The sequence below is a fragment of the Lytechinus variegatus genome, chromosome 6, assembly GCF_018143015.1.
Source record: "Lytechinus variegatus isolate NC3 chromosome 6, Lvar_3.0, whole genome shotgun sequence".
NCBI lineage: Eukaryota > Metazoa > Echinodermata > Echinoidea > Temnopleuroida > Toxopneustidae > Lytechinus > Lytechinus variegatus.
Window position 1 is genome coordinate 1215610 of NC_054745.1, and position 17095 is coordinate 1232704.

The window sequence follows — 17095 nt, forward strand, 5'->3', positions numbered from 1 at the left end:
TTACATACCCCACCCTCATACCTCTCCTTCATTCCACTTCTTCATCTCTATCTTATTACATACCCCACCCTCATACCTCTCCTTCATTCCACTTCTTCATCTCTATCTTATTACATACCCCACCCTCATACCTCGCCTTCATTCCACATCTTCATCTCTATCTTATTACATACCCCACCCTCATACCTCTCCTCCATTCCACATCTTCATCTCTATCTTATTACATACCCCACCCTCATACCTCTCCTCCATTCCACATCTTCATCTCTATCTTATTACATACCCCACCCTCATACCTCTCCTTCATTCCACATCTTCATCTCTATCTTACTACATACCCCACCCTCATACCTCTCCCTTCATTCCACATCTTCATCTCTATCTTATTACATACCCCACCCTCATACCTCTCCCTCCATTCCACATCTTCATCTCTATCTTATTACATACCCCACCCTCATACATCTCCTCCATTCCACATCTTCATCTCTATCTTATTACATACCCCACCCTCATACCTCTCCTCCATTCCACATCTTCATCTCTATCTTATTACATACCCCACCCTCATACATCTCCTTCATTCCACATCTTCATCTCTATCTTATTACATACCCCACCCTCATACCTCTCCCTCCATTCCACATCTTCATCTCTATCTTATTACATACCCCACCCTCATACCTCTCCTCCATTCCACATCTTCATCTCTATCTTATTACATACCCCACCCTCATACCTCTCCTCCATTCCACATCTTCATCTCTATCTTATAACATACCCCACCCTCATACCTCTCCTCCATTCCACATCTTCATCTCTATCTTATTACATACCTCACCCTCATACCTCTCCCTCCATTCCACATCTTCATCTCTATCTTATTACATACCCCACCCTCATACCTCTCCTCCATTCCACATCTTCATCTCTATCTTATTACATACCTCACCCTCATACCTCTCCCTCCATTCCACATCTTCATCTCTATCTTATTACATACCCCACCCTCATACCTCTCCTCCATTCCACATCTTCATCTCTATCTTATTACATACCCCACCCTCATACCTCTCCTTCATTCCACTTCTTCATCTCTATCTTATTACATACCCCACCCTCATACCTCGCCTTCATTCCACATCTTCATCTCTATCTTATTACATACCCCACCCTCAGACCTCTCCCTCCATTCCACATCTTCATCTCTATCTTATTACATACCCCACCCTCATACCTCTCCTCCATTCCACATCTTCATCTCTATCTTATTACATACCCCACCCTCATACCTCTCCTTCATTCCACATCTTCATCTCTATCTTACTACATACCCCACCCTCATACCTCTCCCTTCATTCCACATCTTCATCTCTATCTTATTACATACCCCACCCTCATACCTCTCCCTCCATTCCACATCTTCATCTCTATCTTATTACATACCCCACCCTCATACATCTCCTCCATTCCACATCTTCATCTCTATCTTATTACATACCCCACCCTCATACCTCTCCTCCATTCCACATCTTCATCTCTATCTTATTACATACCCCACCCTCATACCTCTCCTTCTTTCCACATCTTCATCTCTATCTTATTACATACCCCACCCTCATACATCTCCTCCATTCCACATCTTCATCTCTATCTTATTACATACCCCACCCTCATACCTCTCCTCCATTCCACATCTTCATCTCTATCTTATTACATACCCACCCTCATACCTCTCCCTCCATTCCACATCTTCATCTCCATCTTATTACATACCCCACCCTCATACCTCTCCTCCATTCCACATCTTCATCTCTATCTTATTACATACCCCACCCTCATACCTCTCCTCCATTCCACATCTTCATCTCTATCTTATAACATACCCCACCCTCATACCTCTCCTCCATTCCACATCTTCATCTCTATCTTATTACATACCTCACCCTCATACCTCTCCTCCATTCCACATCTTCATCTCTATCTTATTACATACCCCACCCTCATACCTCTCCTCCATTCCACATCTTCATCTCTATCTTATTACATACCCCACCCTCATACCTCTCCTCCATTCCACATCTTCATCTCTATCTTATTACATACCCCACCCTCATACCTCTCCTTCATTCTACATCTTCATCTCAATCTTATTACATACCCCACCCTCATACCTCTCCCTCCATTCCACATCTTCATCTCTATCTTATTACATACCCCACCCTCATACCTCTCCCTCCATTCCACATCTTCATCTCTATCTTATTACATACCCCACCCTCATACATCTCCTCCATTCCACATCTTCATCTCAATCTTACTACATACCCCACCCTCATACCTCCCTCTATTCCACATCAACATCTCTATCTTATTACATACCCCACCCTCATACCTCTCCCTCCATTCCACATCTTCATCTCTATCTTATTACATACCCCACCCTCATACCTCTCCTCCATTCCACATCTTCATCTCTATCTTATTACATACCCCACCCTCATACCTCTCCCTCCATTCCACATCTTCATCTCTATCTTATTACATACCCCACCCTCATACCTCTCCCTCCATTCCACATCTTCATCTCTATCTTATTACATACCCCACCCTCATACCTCTCCTCCATTCCACATCTTCATCTCTATCTTATTACATACCCCACCCTCATACCTCTCCCTCCATTCCACATCTTCATCTCTATCTTATTACATACCCCACCCTCATACCTCTCCTCCATTCCACATCTTCATCTCTATCTTATTACATACCCCACCCTCATACCTCTCCTCCATTCCACATCTTCATCTCTATCTTATTACATACCCCACCCTCATACCTCTCCTCCATTCCACATCTTCATCTCTATCTTATTACATACCCCACCCTCATACCTCTCCCTCCATTCCACATCTTCATCTCTATCTTATTACATACCCCACCCTCATACCTCTCCCTCCATTCCACATCTTCATCTCTATCTTATTACATACCCCACCCTCATACCTCTCCTCCATTCCACATCTTCATCTCTATCTTATTACATACCCCACCCTCATACCTCTCCCTCCATTCCACATCTTCATCTCTATCTTATTACATACCCCACCCTCATACCTCTCCTCCATTCCACATCTTCATCTCTATCTTATTACATACCCCACCCTCATACCTCTCCTCCATTCCACATCTTCATCTCTATCTTATTACATACCTCACCCTCATACCTCTCCTCCATTCCACATCTTCATCTCTATCTTATTACATACCCACCCTCATACCTCTCCTTCATTCTACATCTTCATCTCTATCTTATTACATACCCCACCCTCATACCTCTCCTCCATTCCACATCTTCATCTCTATCTTATTACATACCCCACCCTCATACCTCTCCCTCCATTCCACATCTTCATCTCTATCTTATTACATACCCCACCCTCATACCTCTCCTCCATTCCACATCTTCATCTCTATCTTATTACATACCCCACCCTCATACCTCTCCTCCATTCTACATCTTCATCTCTATCTTATTACATACCCCACCCTCATACCTCTCCTCCATTCCACATCTTCATCTCTATCTTATTACATACCCCACCCTCATACCTCTCCTCCATTCCACATCTTCATCTCTATCTTATTACATACCTCACCCTCATACCTCTCCCTCCATTCCACATCTTCATCTCTATCTTATTACATACCCCACCCTCATACCTCTCCTCCATTCCACATCTTCATCTCTATCTTATTACATACCCCACCCTCATACCTCTCCTCCATTCCACATCTTCATCTCTATCTTATTACATACCTCACCCTCATACCTCTCCTCCATTCCACATCTTCATCTCTATCTTATTACATACCTCACCCTCATACCTCTCCTCCATTCTACATCTTCATCTCTATCTTATTACATACCCACCCTCATACCTCTCCTCCATTCCACATCTTCATCTCTATCTTATTACATACCCCACCCTCATACCTCTCCTCCATTCCACATCTTCATCTCTATCTTATTACATACCCCACCCTCATACCTCTCCTCCATTCCACATCTTCATCTCTATCTTATTACATACCCCACCCTCATACCTCTCCCTCCATTCCACATCTTCATCTCTATCTTATTACATACCCCACCCTCATACCTCTCCCTCCATTCCACATCTTCATCTCTATCTTATTACATACCCCACCCTCATACCTCTCCCTCCATTCCACATCTTCATCTCTATCTTATTACATACCCCACCCTCATACCTCTCCCTTCATTCCACATCTTCATCTCTATCTTGTTACATACCCCACCCTCATACCTCTCCCTCCATTCCACATCTTCATCTCTATCTTATTACATACCCCACCCTCATACCTCTCCCTCCATTCCACATCTTCATCTCTATCTTATTACATACCCCACCCTCATACCTCTCCCTCCATTCCACATCTTCATCTCTATCTTATTACATACCCCACCCTCATACCTCTCCCTCCATTCCACATCTTCATCTCTATCTTATTACATACCCCACCCTCATACCTCTCCCTTCATTCCACATCTTCATCTCTATCTTATTACATACCCCACCCTCATACCTCTCCCTCCATTCCACATCTTCATCTCTATCTTATTACATACCCCACCCTCATACATCTCCTCCATTCCACATCTTCATCTCTATCTTATTACATACCCCACCCTCATACCTCTCCTTCATTCCACATCTTCATCTCTATCTTACTACATACCCCACCCTCATACCTCTCCTCCATTCCACATCTTCATCTCTATCTTACTACATACCCCACCCTCATACCTCTCCTCCATTCCACATCTTCATCTCTATCTTACTACATACCCCACCCTCATACCTCTCCCTCCATTCCACATCTTCATCTCTATCTTATTACATACCCCACCCTCATACCTCTCCCTCCATTCCACATCTTCATCTCTATCTTATTACATACCCCACCCTCATACCTCTCACTCCATTCCACATCTTCATCTCTATCTTATTACATACCCCACCCTCATACCTCTCCTCCATTCCACATCTTCATCTCTATCTTATTACATACCCCACCCTCATACCTCTCCTCATTCCACATCTTCATCTCTATCTTATTACATACCCCACCCTCATACCTCTCCTCCATTCCACATCTTCATCTCTATCTTATTACATACCCCACCCTCATACCTCTCCTTCATTCCACATCTTCATCTCTATCTTATTACATACCCCACCCTCATACCTCTCCTCCATTCCACATCTTCATCTCTATCTTATTACATACCCCACCCTCATACCTCTCCTCCATTCCACATCTTCATCTCTATCTTATTACATACCCCACCCTCATACCTCTCCTTCATTCCACATCTTCATCTCTATCTTATTACATACCCCACCCTCATACCTCTCCTTCATTCCACATCTTCATCTCTATCTTATTACATACCCCACCCTCATACCTCTCCTTCATTCCACATCTTCATCTCTATCTTATTACATACCCCACCCTCATACCTCTCCTCCATTCCACATCTTCATCTCCATCTTACTACATACCCCACCCCACCTCTCATACCTCTCATCTCCATTCCACATTTCATCTCTCCATCTTATTTCACATACTCATACCACCCTCATACCATCTCCTCCATTCCACATCTTACCTCTCTATCTTATTACATATCCATCTCTATCTTATTACATACCCCACCCTCATTCCTCATTCCTCCATTCCACATCATCTCCATCTTACTACATACCCCACCCTCATACCTCTCCTCCATTCCACATCTTCATCTCTATCTTACTACATACCCCACCCTCATACCTCTCCTCCATTCCACATCTTCATCTCTATCTTACTACATACCCCACCCTCATACCTCTCCTCCATTCCACATCTTCATCTCTATCTTACTACATACCCCACCCTCATACCTCTCCCTCCATTCCACATCTTCATCTCTATCTTATTACATACCCCACCCTCATACCTCTCCTCCATTCCACATCTTCATCTCTATCTTATTACATACCCCACTCATACCTCTCCTCCATTCCACATCTTCATCTCTATCTTATTACATACCCCACCCTCATATCTCCTCCATTCACATCTTCATCTCTATCTTATTACATACCCCACCCTCATACCTCTCCTCCATTCACATCTTCATCTCTATCTTATTACATACCCCACCCTCATACCTCTCCTCCATTCCACATCTTCATCTCTATCTTATTACATACCCCACCCTCATACCTCTCCTCCATTCCACATCTTCATCTCTATCTTATTACATACCCCACCCTCATACCTCTCCTCCATTCCACATCTTCATCTCTATCTTACTACATACCCCACCCTCATACCTCTCCCTCCATTCACATCATCTACATACCCCACCCTCATATCTTCCTCCATTCCACATCTTCATCTCTATCTTACTACATACCCCACCCTCATACCTCTCCTCCATTCCACATCTTCATCTCTATCTTACTACATACCCCACCCTCATACCTCTCCTCCATTCCACATCTTCATCTCTATCTTATTACATACCCCACCCTCATACCTCCCTCCATTCCACATCTTCATCTCTATCTTATTACATACCCCACCCTCATACCTCTCCTCCATTCCACATCTTCATATCTTTTTATTTCTTACCGCACTATAGTTCACAGACAAGGTAGTCAAGACTGTAAATCAGATGTATTCAATAATGTTATAATAATAATATAGGATTTGTATAGCGCACGTATACACCTTGCTAGGTGCTCAAGGCACTCCTATATTACCCCAGCTAAGCAAGTCTACCGATTCTGGTGCGCACAGATTTTTGAGGAATTACTTCTTGCCGATACCCATTTTCCTCATCTGGTTTGAGTGCAGCAGTGTGGATAAATTTCTTGCTGAAGGAAATCATGCCATGGCTAGGATTCGAACCCACGACCCTCTGTTTGAAAGGCGAGTCAAAACCACTAGACCATGGCGTGCCCACACAAACTCACACAAACTTATCCCATGATAAACTCAGAGCAGACACAATATACATGAAAAAATAAAGTAATATTTATTCTAAAATTCATTCCCATGTGTATAAAAGTTCCACAATAATTACATTCAGTATTCACAAGTCATTATTATTGGAACATTTGTATTTACAATCAAAGCTGCTTTAGAGATTATCTGTCTACAATATCTTATTGACTCTAGAAGATTGAAATTCAAATTCAACTTCATTACTACAATTTAAAAATATATAAATATACAAAATAATTTACATTAAATAGGAATTATACTTGTGGAAGAGTCAAATTAAGCATAATTGCTTCTGTAAATTGAATCCATAATAAAAATCAAATCCATACATGTAAAAAATTTACACCAAAGGTAACAATATGAAAATACAAACTGAAAGATGACATACTTTTATCATTTGTATTTTAGGGTTTATTATTGAGCTACACAGCTGAAACCCCTGCTGGTGATAAACTTATTTCTTTTATTCTTTTTTGCTATATCCCTTTCTCCATTTTGGTTTACTAGTGCTTGAAAAAATATGGTGGAGTGACTTTCTCCTCTATGATTAACATACTAGAATTGAAAGAGTGACTTTCTCCTTTATGATAAACATAATAGAATTGAAGGAGTGACTTTCTCCCTTCTGATAAACATAATAGAATTGAAGGAGTGACTTTCTCCTTTATGATAAACATAATAGAATTGAAGGAGTGACTTTCTCCTTTATGATAAACATAATAGAATTGAAGGAGTGACTTTCTCCTTTATGATAAACACAATAGAATTGAAGGAGTGACTTTCTCCTTTATGATAAACATAATATAATTGAAGGAGTGACTTTCTCCCTTCTGATAAACATAATAGAATTGAAGGAGTGACTTTCTCCTTTATGATAAACATAATAGAATTGAAGGAGTGACTTTCTCCTTTATGATAAACATAATAGAATTGAAGGAGTGACTTTCTCCTTATGATAAACATAATAGAATTGAAGGAGTGACTTTCTCCTTTATGATAAACATAATAGAATTGAAGGAGTGACTTTCTCCTTTATGATAAACATAATAGAATTGAAGGAGTGACTTTCCTTTGTGATAAACATAATAGAATTGAAGGAGTGACTTTCTCCTTTATGATAAACATAATAGAATTGAAGGAGTGACTTTCTCCTTTATGATAAACATAATAGAATTGAAGGAGTGACTTTCTCCTTTATGATAAACATACTAGAATTGAAGGAGTGACTTTCTCCTTTATGATAAACATACTAAAATTGAAGGAGTGACTTTCTCCTTTATGATAAACACAATAGAATTGAAGGAGTGACTTTCTCCTTTATGATAAACATAATAGAATTGAAGGAGTGACTTTCTCCTTTATGATAAACATAATAGAATTGAAGGAGTGACTTTCTCCTTTATGATAAACATACTAGAATTGAAGGAGTGACTTTCTCCTTTATGATAAACATAATAGAATTGAAGGAGTGACTTTCTTCTTTATGATAAACATAATAGAATTGAAGGAGTGACTTTCTCCTTTATGATAAACATACTAGAATTAAAGGAGTGACTTTCTTCTTTATGATAAACATAATAGAATTGAAGGAGTGACTTTCTTCTTTATGATAAACATAATAGAATTGAAGGAGTGACTTTCTCCTTTATGATAAACATAATAGAATTGAAGGAGTGACTTTCTCCTTTATGATAAACATAATAGAATTGAAGGAGTGACTTTCTTCTTTATGATAAACAAAATAGAATTGAAGGAGTGACTTTCTCCTTTATGATAAACATACTAGAATTAAAGGAATGACTTTTCCTTTATGATAAACATAATAGAATTGAAGGAGTGACTTTCTCCTTTATGATAAACATAATAGAATTGAAGGAGTGACTTTCTCCTTTATGATAAACATAATACAAGGACATTCTCATTTTCTACAGCATAGTTGTTAGATCTTCTGCCTCAGATAACAGCATAATAGGATTCCAGGAAGAATAAAACAGTATTACCTCTGGCAAGAGTTTGGCTTGATAACACATCAAACTGATGTAATTTGATAGATGAAACATGGGTTTTGGTTAAGAATAATGTGAAAATAGTTGGAATAGCTTTCAAAAATATTTCATATTTGTATAACAAGGTTATTTCATGTTGTTAATGTCATGTACTTGGTAAATAAATGAAAATCAGCATGGACAGGTGGTGACTGCATAATCTTCTATGCTGAAAAGTTGTTGAGTCTATTAGCTGTCATATAATGGTGCTTTAACCAAAAAGACCTGAATATCAGTTTGAAAGCATTTCACATTATAAATTCATTGCAAAACATTCTGGGATAGAACGAGCTCCACAGTCATTTTAGGATTAAAATAATGTTCCAGGGATAAAACTGAAATGGGTTTATGTACACACCATTGTAGGATCTAGTGACTGTCATGGAGACCAATAAGATGGTTCTATTCATTAGAGTAGAATAAAACTGGTTATACCATCTAGATGGTTGGGATACTCTGTTATATGTACACACCATTGTAGGATCTAGTGACTGTCATGGAGACCAATAAGATGGTTCTATTCATTAGAGTAGAATGAAACTGGTTATACCATCTAGATGGTTGGGATACTCTGTTATATGTACACACCATTGTAGGATCTAGTGACTGTCATGTAGACCAATAAGATGGTTCTATTCATTAGAGTAGAATGAAACTGGTTATACCATCTAGATGGTTGGGATACTCTGTTATATGTACATGTACACACCATTGTAGGATCTAGTGACTGTCATGTAGACCAATAAGATGGTTCTATTCATTAGAGTAGAATGAAACTGGTTATACCATCTAGATGGTTGGGATACTCTGTTATATGTTTGTATGGATTTCTTGGCACTATGTCACCAATACATACACTAAATAATCAAGTCCAAGGTGGTATATTTAGTTAAAAATTCCAAGGCTTTCATCCGGCATCACTGGTTACTATGGCAGCGTATTGTGCAGACGGCAGTGACATCAAAATTACATCAATGCTCATGCACATGTATAATCAATAGTGATAAAACATTGTACATGACACAGTCCATGGCAAAGGAATCTCGTTCATCAAAATATTTGTCTGAGGAAGAGGCGCCAGCAGCAGAGTACTCATGTTAAGAAAGAAAGTCCAAACAGAGGAACTGTTGGCTGAAAAAATCTAGGGATATTTAGAAAAAAGGCAAAAATACAGGATTAATTCAACAGGATGTTGGCCCAGAATCCTTGTTCATATAAATTACTAAAAGCGGTTTCATGACCAGGTAGGTATTCCTGATACATGTAAATTAATAATGTTAAGACATGTTTTATGACCAGTTTAAGAACAATTATTTCATTCTTCTCACAAATAAATTAGTCTGGTACAAAAACGCTGCTGTTTCATGACCAGTTTAGCTACATATGTTTTTTCCTCGTACATATAAATCAGTACTGTTAAAAATCTAGTAAATTAAGAGGCTTTTATAGGAGGAAATTATAATTTGTTTAACAAATTTTCGGCATTACTCCTATTTGTTTAAGATCAGTATGCTCGATCTGTAATGAAAATCATAACATCAGTATGCTCGATCTGTATGAAAATCATAAGTCAGAAAAATTTGGAACCAGTGGGATTCGAACCTGCCATCATCTGTTTTATGAACAATATTGTTTGGTTTTACTAATTTTAGCTACAATTTTTTTCTTCCTCGAACACATAACTAAGTATTATAAAAGGAAGTTTCATGACCACTTTAGGTACAATTATTTTTTTCCTCATACATACATCAATATTGCACATACAGCTGATTCATGATCAGTTTAAATACAATAATTATGTTCCTCATACATAGTATTGTAAATAATTATTTCATTTACACGACCAGTTTAGGTACAATTATTGTATGCCCGGAGCATTTCTACAAAGCCATTTCATGACCTGTTTAGGTACAATTATTTCATGTCATATGTTTATAAATGAGTTGGCCCATTGTAATGATCAAATTAATGAGCAGTATAAGAACTGTTAATACATTGATCATATCTAGGTTGTATCAGCCTGAGTGAAGAGGTCACCTTTACCTTAATAAGTTTATTAGTTCACCTACCATATCTCGTCACTGACTGCTTGTAGGAATGATTGAAGATCCTTCTGAGGCTTTTCATTGAATATGAAATTTCCTTTGCTGATCTGAGGGAATGAACCCTGAAAGTATAGAAGCATCATTGGAAATAGTAATTCATCAAATCATTTCTTATTCTCATTTTCATAATGCTCAAAATTGTACCATGCATAGAGTTGGACTTTTACAGGGGGCTGATTAATGCACGCGAAGGTTGCCAACACTTACAGAGCATGCAAAGCATGCTCCCAAGGGGGGGAGGATGCAGGGAGGGGGGAGTTTACCCCCTCCTGTGCGGAGCACAAAGTTTTTGATATCCTCAAATTCAAATTAACAGAAGATGTCTCTTGCGTCTCCAGGAGAAAATTCAACCGATGCGAATTTTTAAATAGTGATGAGAAAGAGAACATGAGGAAGATCTGAGGACAAAGAGAAAATAGAGACAGAGAATGCAACATAAATATAGTGTTTATCACAATAAAATTACTCAATATGATTATCTTGTGTTTTGTATCCTTTTTATACTGTTATGCATCCTCTTAAATTTCTTGATTGTTATTGTCTAAAAATTGACCATCTGAAATTCATGGAAAACCATGTCAAAGAACTTCAATATTTCCTTGCATTATTTTGAGTTTTCAACACAAATAACCTTTGCTTACATTGTACATGTAGAAAACAAATACAATTTACATGTGTACCTTATGACCTACTTTCAAGAACTGAACTTGCCACAACACTTCACATCTTTTATCATTAAAAGAATTGACCATCTATGTTATTTGATACATTATTTTTACTGTATCAATCACTTTCTTGCTTTAATACTCCATTGTTCGAATAGAATTAAATGTTCAGCTTTTACAAGTTATAATCATTTTTAAATTGTTTCCAACATTTAGCAATTTCATTAAAATTGAACTTTTTGTTTCTCAATAAATTTAACATATCAATGCTTCTACATGGAATTTGCCTGATGCAAATTCACAAATGGAGGGGGAGGGATCCACTCGTCAATGAAAGTCCCCGTTCTCATCATTTCATCAAACAGAATACATGAAATTTAAAAATTCGACCACTCTTTCCTATCCTTACTCCTCCATCTTTCTTTTTCTCAATATCAAATAGTCTCCCAAAAAATTATATTATGCGTCCTCTCTATCTTTACATCTATCATAGAGCTATTACAATAGCTATTACAATAGCTCTATATGCATCTATCATTCTACATTGTTAGACAAACTTTGCATCATCAATCCTTTATCCATGGTAAACTGTTATAAAATCTAAATTTAAAGTTGAATGTGATATGGGTCTCTTTAAGAAATGTTTCCCTTTCTGATACTCACTAAATAACTAATGACCCAAAATGAACTTTAAGAATATCCCTTTGATTAAATTATGTTCATTATGTAAAAAATAAGAATTAATATCTGAATTAGACACCAAAATGTCAGTGAGGGCAATAGCAATTAATAATAAACATTCCTGATACCTTGAAGCAGTGTAAAAAGAACTCTTAATGTTCTCTAAAGGTTAGATGGTTTATTTGATAGAATGTTAAATTTATCTTTTGAAAATAAACAAGATGACACCTGTCTAGATGTTTAGTAAATGTACACAGTAATTCGCAACATTTAACAGAGATGTATAAAATTCCAAGTTCACATGTCATTATCCACAGGATAGAGTCTCATTTTCTAAAGTTTAATTTTTCATCCCAATTGTATACACTATGTAATAGTGTCAGGGAGATTCCCTAAAATGTGTACAAGCCATTCACATTTGTTATCATGTTAATTACATTCATGTACATGCTCCCCTTCATTTGACTATTTCTGACTTTGGTTGACTACAAGGTCAAGTACAAAATAATTGTAAACATCTACTAGACAAATGGAATGTAAATTACTTTCTGGAGTTTACTGGTTGGTATAGCATAATGGATTGCACCATTAGTTCAACATCAATAACTCCATGTATTAATACAGATCATGTGCATGTATAGTAATTGTCTTTGTAGAAAATCATGAATATTTTTCTTTTACAAAGTTCACAATTTTGAAAATTCTACAAATACATGTGGTTACTTTCTCTAAAATATATTGGATTTCATTCTAATTTCTATTCAGCATAATTGAAGTCGATAGTGTAAAACATCCAGGAAGTAAGACTGTGATTCATTTTAGGGCACTAAATTAATCTAGAATACACAAATTTTGCTCCTAGTAGTTACCAAACAGAATTAATAAATTTGAAATTGATATTTAAATACCAGGGTAGTAAACTATCCTGTACTAACACTTCAATCCAATTTGCAGCCTGTCAATATCCACTATTCTATTTCAAACAGAATTTATTGAAAAACCATTCATAAATTATATCCTATAAAGCAAAATAAATAAAGCGAACAAGCAATTAAAACACACAAACACCCATAACCCAATGAATTAACGTAGTATAATAACTCGAAGTCAGTAAGATTGGGCTTAATACACAGTGCTTCTTCTAGGTCAATGGATGAGATTGTTGACAAGTCTCATGCATTCAACACACAAACATAAACCCCTCAAAAAAAGTTTTGCAACTCAGTTTTGGGGGATGATATCTTTTTGGTTTAAGTATAAAAGATGAAACTGGTATCATTGGAAAGCTGAATTATTCCTCTTAATACTATGACATGCCATTTGCTGTGATTATGTAATCATGGAATATGCAATCACCCTGAACTTTGAGAAAAGTCAGAAGTGAAATGTTGGAAAATGCATTTATTTCTAACAAGAGTCTCCATTTCTATAGAATTTCCACCATGCAGGTGACAGTGAATGCACTCGGTCCATCCTCGAAACAATTGGAAATTCGCTATTGGAAACGACGAATTTTGCAACATTTCATTTCTTACATTGTTGCATATTTATCTTGTCTGTGTATTTCATGATAACACTAGCAATCCAAATGACACATATCGTAAAGAGGAATATTCATACTTTCCAATGACACCACTTTAACATGATGGCACACTAAGAAATTTATTAGCACTCAAACTTGAGTTGCAGAACTTTTTTTTGAGGGGTTTATATCTTTCATTACACACATAAAATTTAAAGGTAAAACAACATTAAACTATTCATTTTCAATATAAATTATGAGTGCTATAAAGCCATTGAGATGTATATTCTACAGATATATCAGACACCAACTCACAAAAAATAGTTTGAGCAGGACAAAAACATATTTATTGTCTTGCCAACAGATATTTGTTGATTGAAAAACATTAATTTGAAACTGATGTCAAGTTTAAAGGCAGGTATTTATCTTCTACAATACGTGAGTCAGCAAGAAAACAGTATGTCCATATTCATATCCATTTTCCATTCCAGCTTTTACCCTGCATACCATCTCAATCTAAACCACCTGGTCATTGTTCATTTCATCCTATTATTATGTTCCATGTATACACTCAATGTAGCTCTCACTGTACTGTATACATTGTATGTATCATGGTCAATATCACTCTCATACACATACCACATGCACCTCTGATATTCAATGATCTAATTTCTCTCTCACCATATCTTCCATGTGTATTATCATATTAGAAATGACTAGGAAGAATCACATATGGATAAAGTTAAAAACGATTCCATGTTTCGACATCATAAACCAAACACCTGAAGATAATGAATTGACAATTTCTCAATTACATGTAGAGCCAAATTTCTTAAACATTTACTCATCTAGTCTCCTTTATTAATAAACACTCCCAAACAATACATCTAAATATTATCAAAAATTATGTTCTCTAACATATCTAACACTATGAAATCGAATAAACACTGTCATTATTCCATGTTTTCAAACATGTTATGAGAATAAAGTAGAGGCAGACATACCTTCAAGGTTGAAGCCTTCTCATTCAGATGAGAATAGAACTCCTCCTGGTCACAAACTCCTCTCAGTGTCAGGTTAGTCAGGTTAGGTAGGGAGCATAAAGCTCCTGCTAGGTGATGTGAAGAGGCTGATGATAGAGGCTTATCATTCCAAATCTCAAGAGTATGGACCTACATGTGTACAAACATTGATCATTAAACATACATGTACATATCAGATGGTATGATCATGCAGTAATGCTTCAAGTTAAACTGGTTCAAAAATGTGTTGATAAGGCTAATGTATGCATAGATGTATTTCACAACATAATATTTTAGCATCCATACCTGTTTAAGCTTCACAGCTTTTCTGTTGAGGTGTATTTTGTTAAAGGACAACACGTTTTAATATAGATGAATTTTGAAAGAATTAATTATTACAGGTAAACTCTGTACACTTATTCTACAATATAACATCACTTTCAACAATTTCTGAGATATCAAGAAACAGATTGATTTAAAAGATCATACATATGAAGACAATAATCTCAGACACTCTGTGATCTGTATGTTTGTGTACTTCATATTTGTATTCTATTTTCAGTAACCTTTTACCCTGCATACCATCTCAATCTAAACCACCTGGTCATTGTTCATTTCATCCTATTATTATGTTCCATGTATACACTCAATGTAGCTCTCACTGTACTGTATACATTGTATGTATCATGGTCAATATCACTCTCATACACATACCACATGCACCTCTGATATTCAATGATCTACTTTCTCTCTCACCTTTTTGAAGCTGATATTTCTCTTTATATCTTCCATGTATACCAATTTCATCAGGAGATGTCTTGTTAAACTCACAGACGGACAAAGATGTAAACAATTTCTTACTTCTGCATCAATCATAACCAAATACACTTGATGACATGCAAATTGTTTCAATTACAGCATACCTGTGCATTAGAGCCGATTTTCCAAAACATTTACTCATCTAGCCTCCTTTATTAATGAACACCCCTAAATAGTATTAAAAAATATGTTATTTATTGTATTTAACACGATAAAATTAGATAGACATGTTTTCAAACATGGTGTGAGAATAAAGTAGAAGCAAGCATACCTTCAAGGTTGAAGCCTTCTCATTCAGATGAGAATAGAACTCCTCCTGGTCACAAACTCCTCTCAGTGTCAGGTTAGTCAGGTTAGGTAGGGAGCATAAAGCTCCTGCTAGGTGATGTGAAGAGGCTGATGATAGAGGCTCATCATTCCCAATCTCAAGAGTATGGACCTACATGTGTACAAACATTGATCATTAAACATACATGTACATATCAGATGGTATGATCATGCTGTAATGCTTCAAGTTAAACTGGTTCAAAAATGTGTTGATAAGGCTAATGTATGCATAGATGTATTTCACAACATAATATTTTAGCATCCATACCTGTTTAAGCTTCACAGCTTTTCTGTTGAGGTGTATGTTTTTAAAGGACAACACATTTTAATATAGATGAATTTTGAAAGAATTAATTATTACAGGTACACTCTGTACACTTATTCTACATTATAACATCACTTTCAACAATTTCTGAGATATCATGAAACAGATTGATTTAAAAGATCATACATATGAAGACAATAATCTCAGATACTCTGTGATATGTTTGTTACTCCTATTTGTATTCTATTTTCAGTAACCTTTTACCCTGCATACCATCTCAATCTAAACCACCTGGTCATTGTTCATTTCATCCTATTATTATGTTCCATGTATACACTCAATGTAGCTCTCACTGTACTGTATACATTGTATGTATCATGGTCAATATCACTCTCATACACATACCACATGCACCTCTGATATTCAATGATCTACTTTCTCTCCCACCTTTTTGAAGCTGATATTTCTCTTTATATCTTCCATGTGTATTATATTAGAGATGACTAGGAAGAATCACATATGGTTTCCATGTTTCTACATCAACCATATCCAAACACTTGA

General features: G+C 36.7%; 1 protein-coding gene across 1 annotated transcript in view; it reads right to left on the bottom strand.

Annotated features, from left to right (window-relative positions):
• Positions 1-10956: 10956 nt before the first annotated feature.
• LOC121416789 overlaps positions 10957-17095 on the bottom strand; it is a 50480-nt gene continuing 44341 nt past the window's right edge. Inside the window, exons 8-10 of the mRNA XM_041610270.1 lie at positions 16214-16381; positions 15106-15273; positions 10957-11295 (exon numbers count right to left, since the gene is read on the bottom strand). Of these exons, the coding sequence (XP_041466204.1) occupies positions 11194-11295; positions 15106-15273; positions 16214-16381 (438 nt within the window). The 3' untranslated portion in view covers positions 10957-11193. The remainder of the gene's footprint in view (positions 11296-15105; positions 15274-16213; positions 16382-17095) is intronic.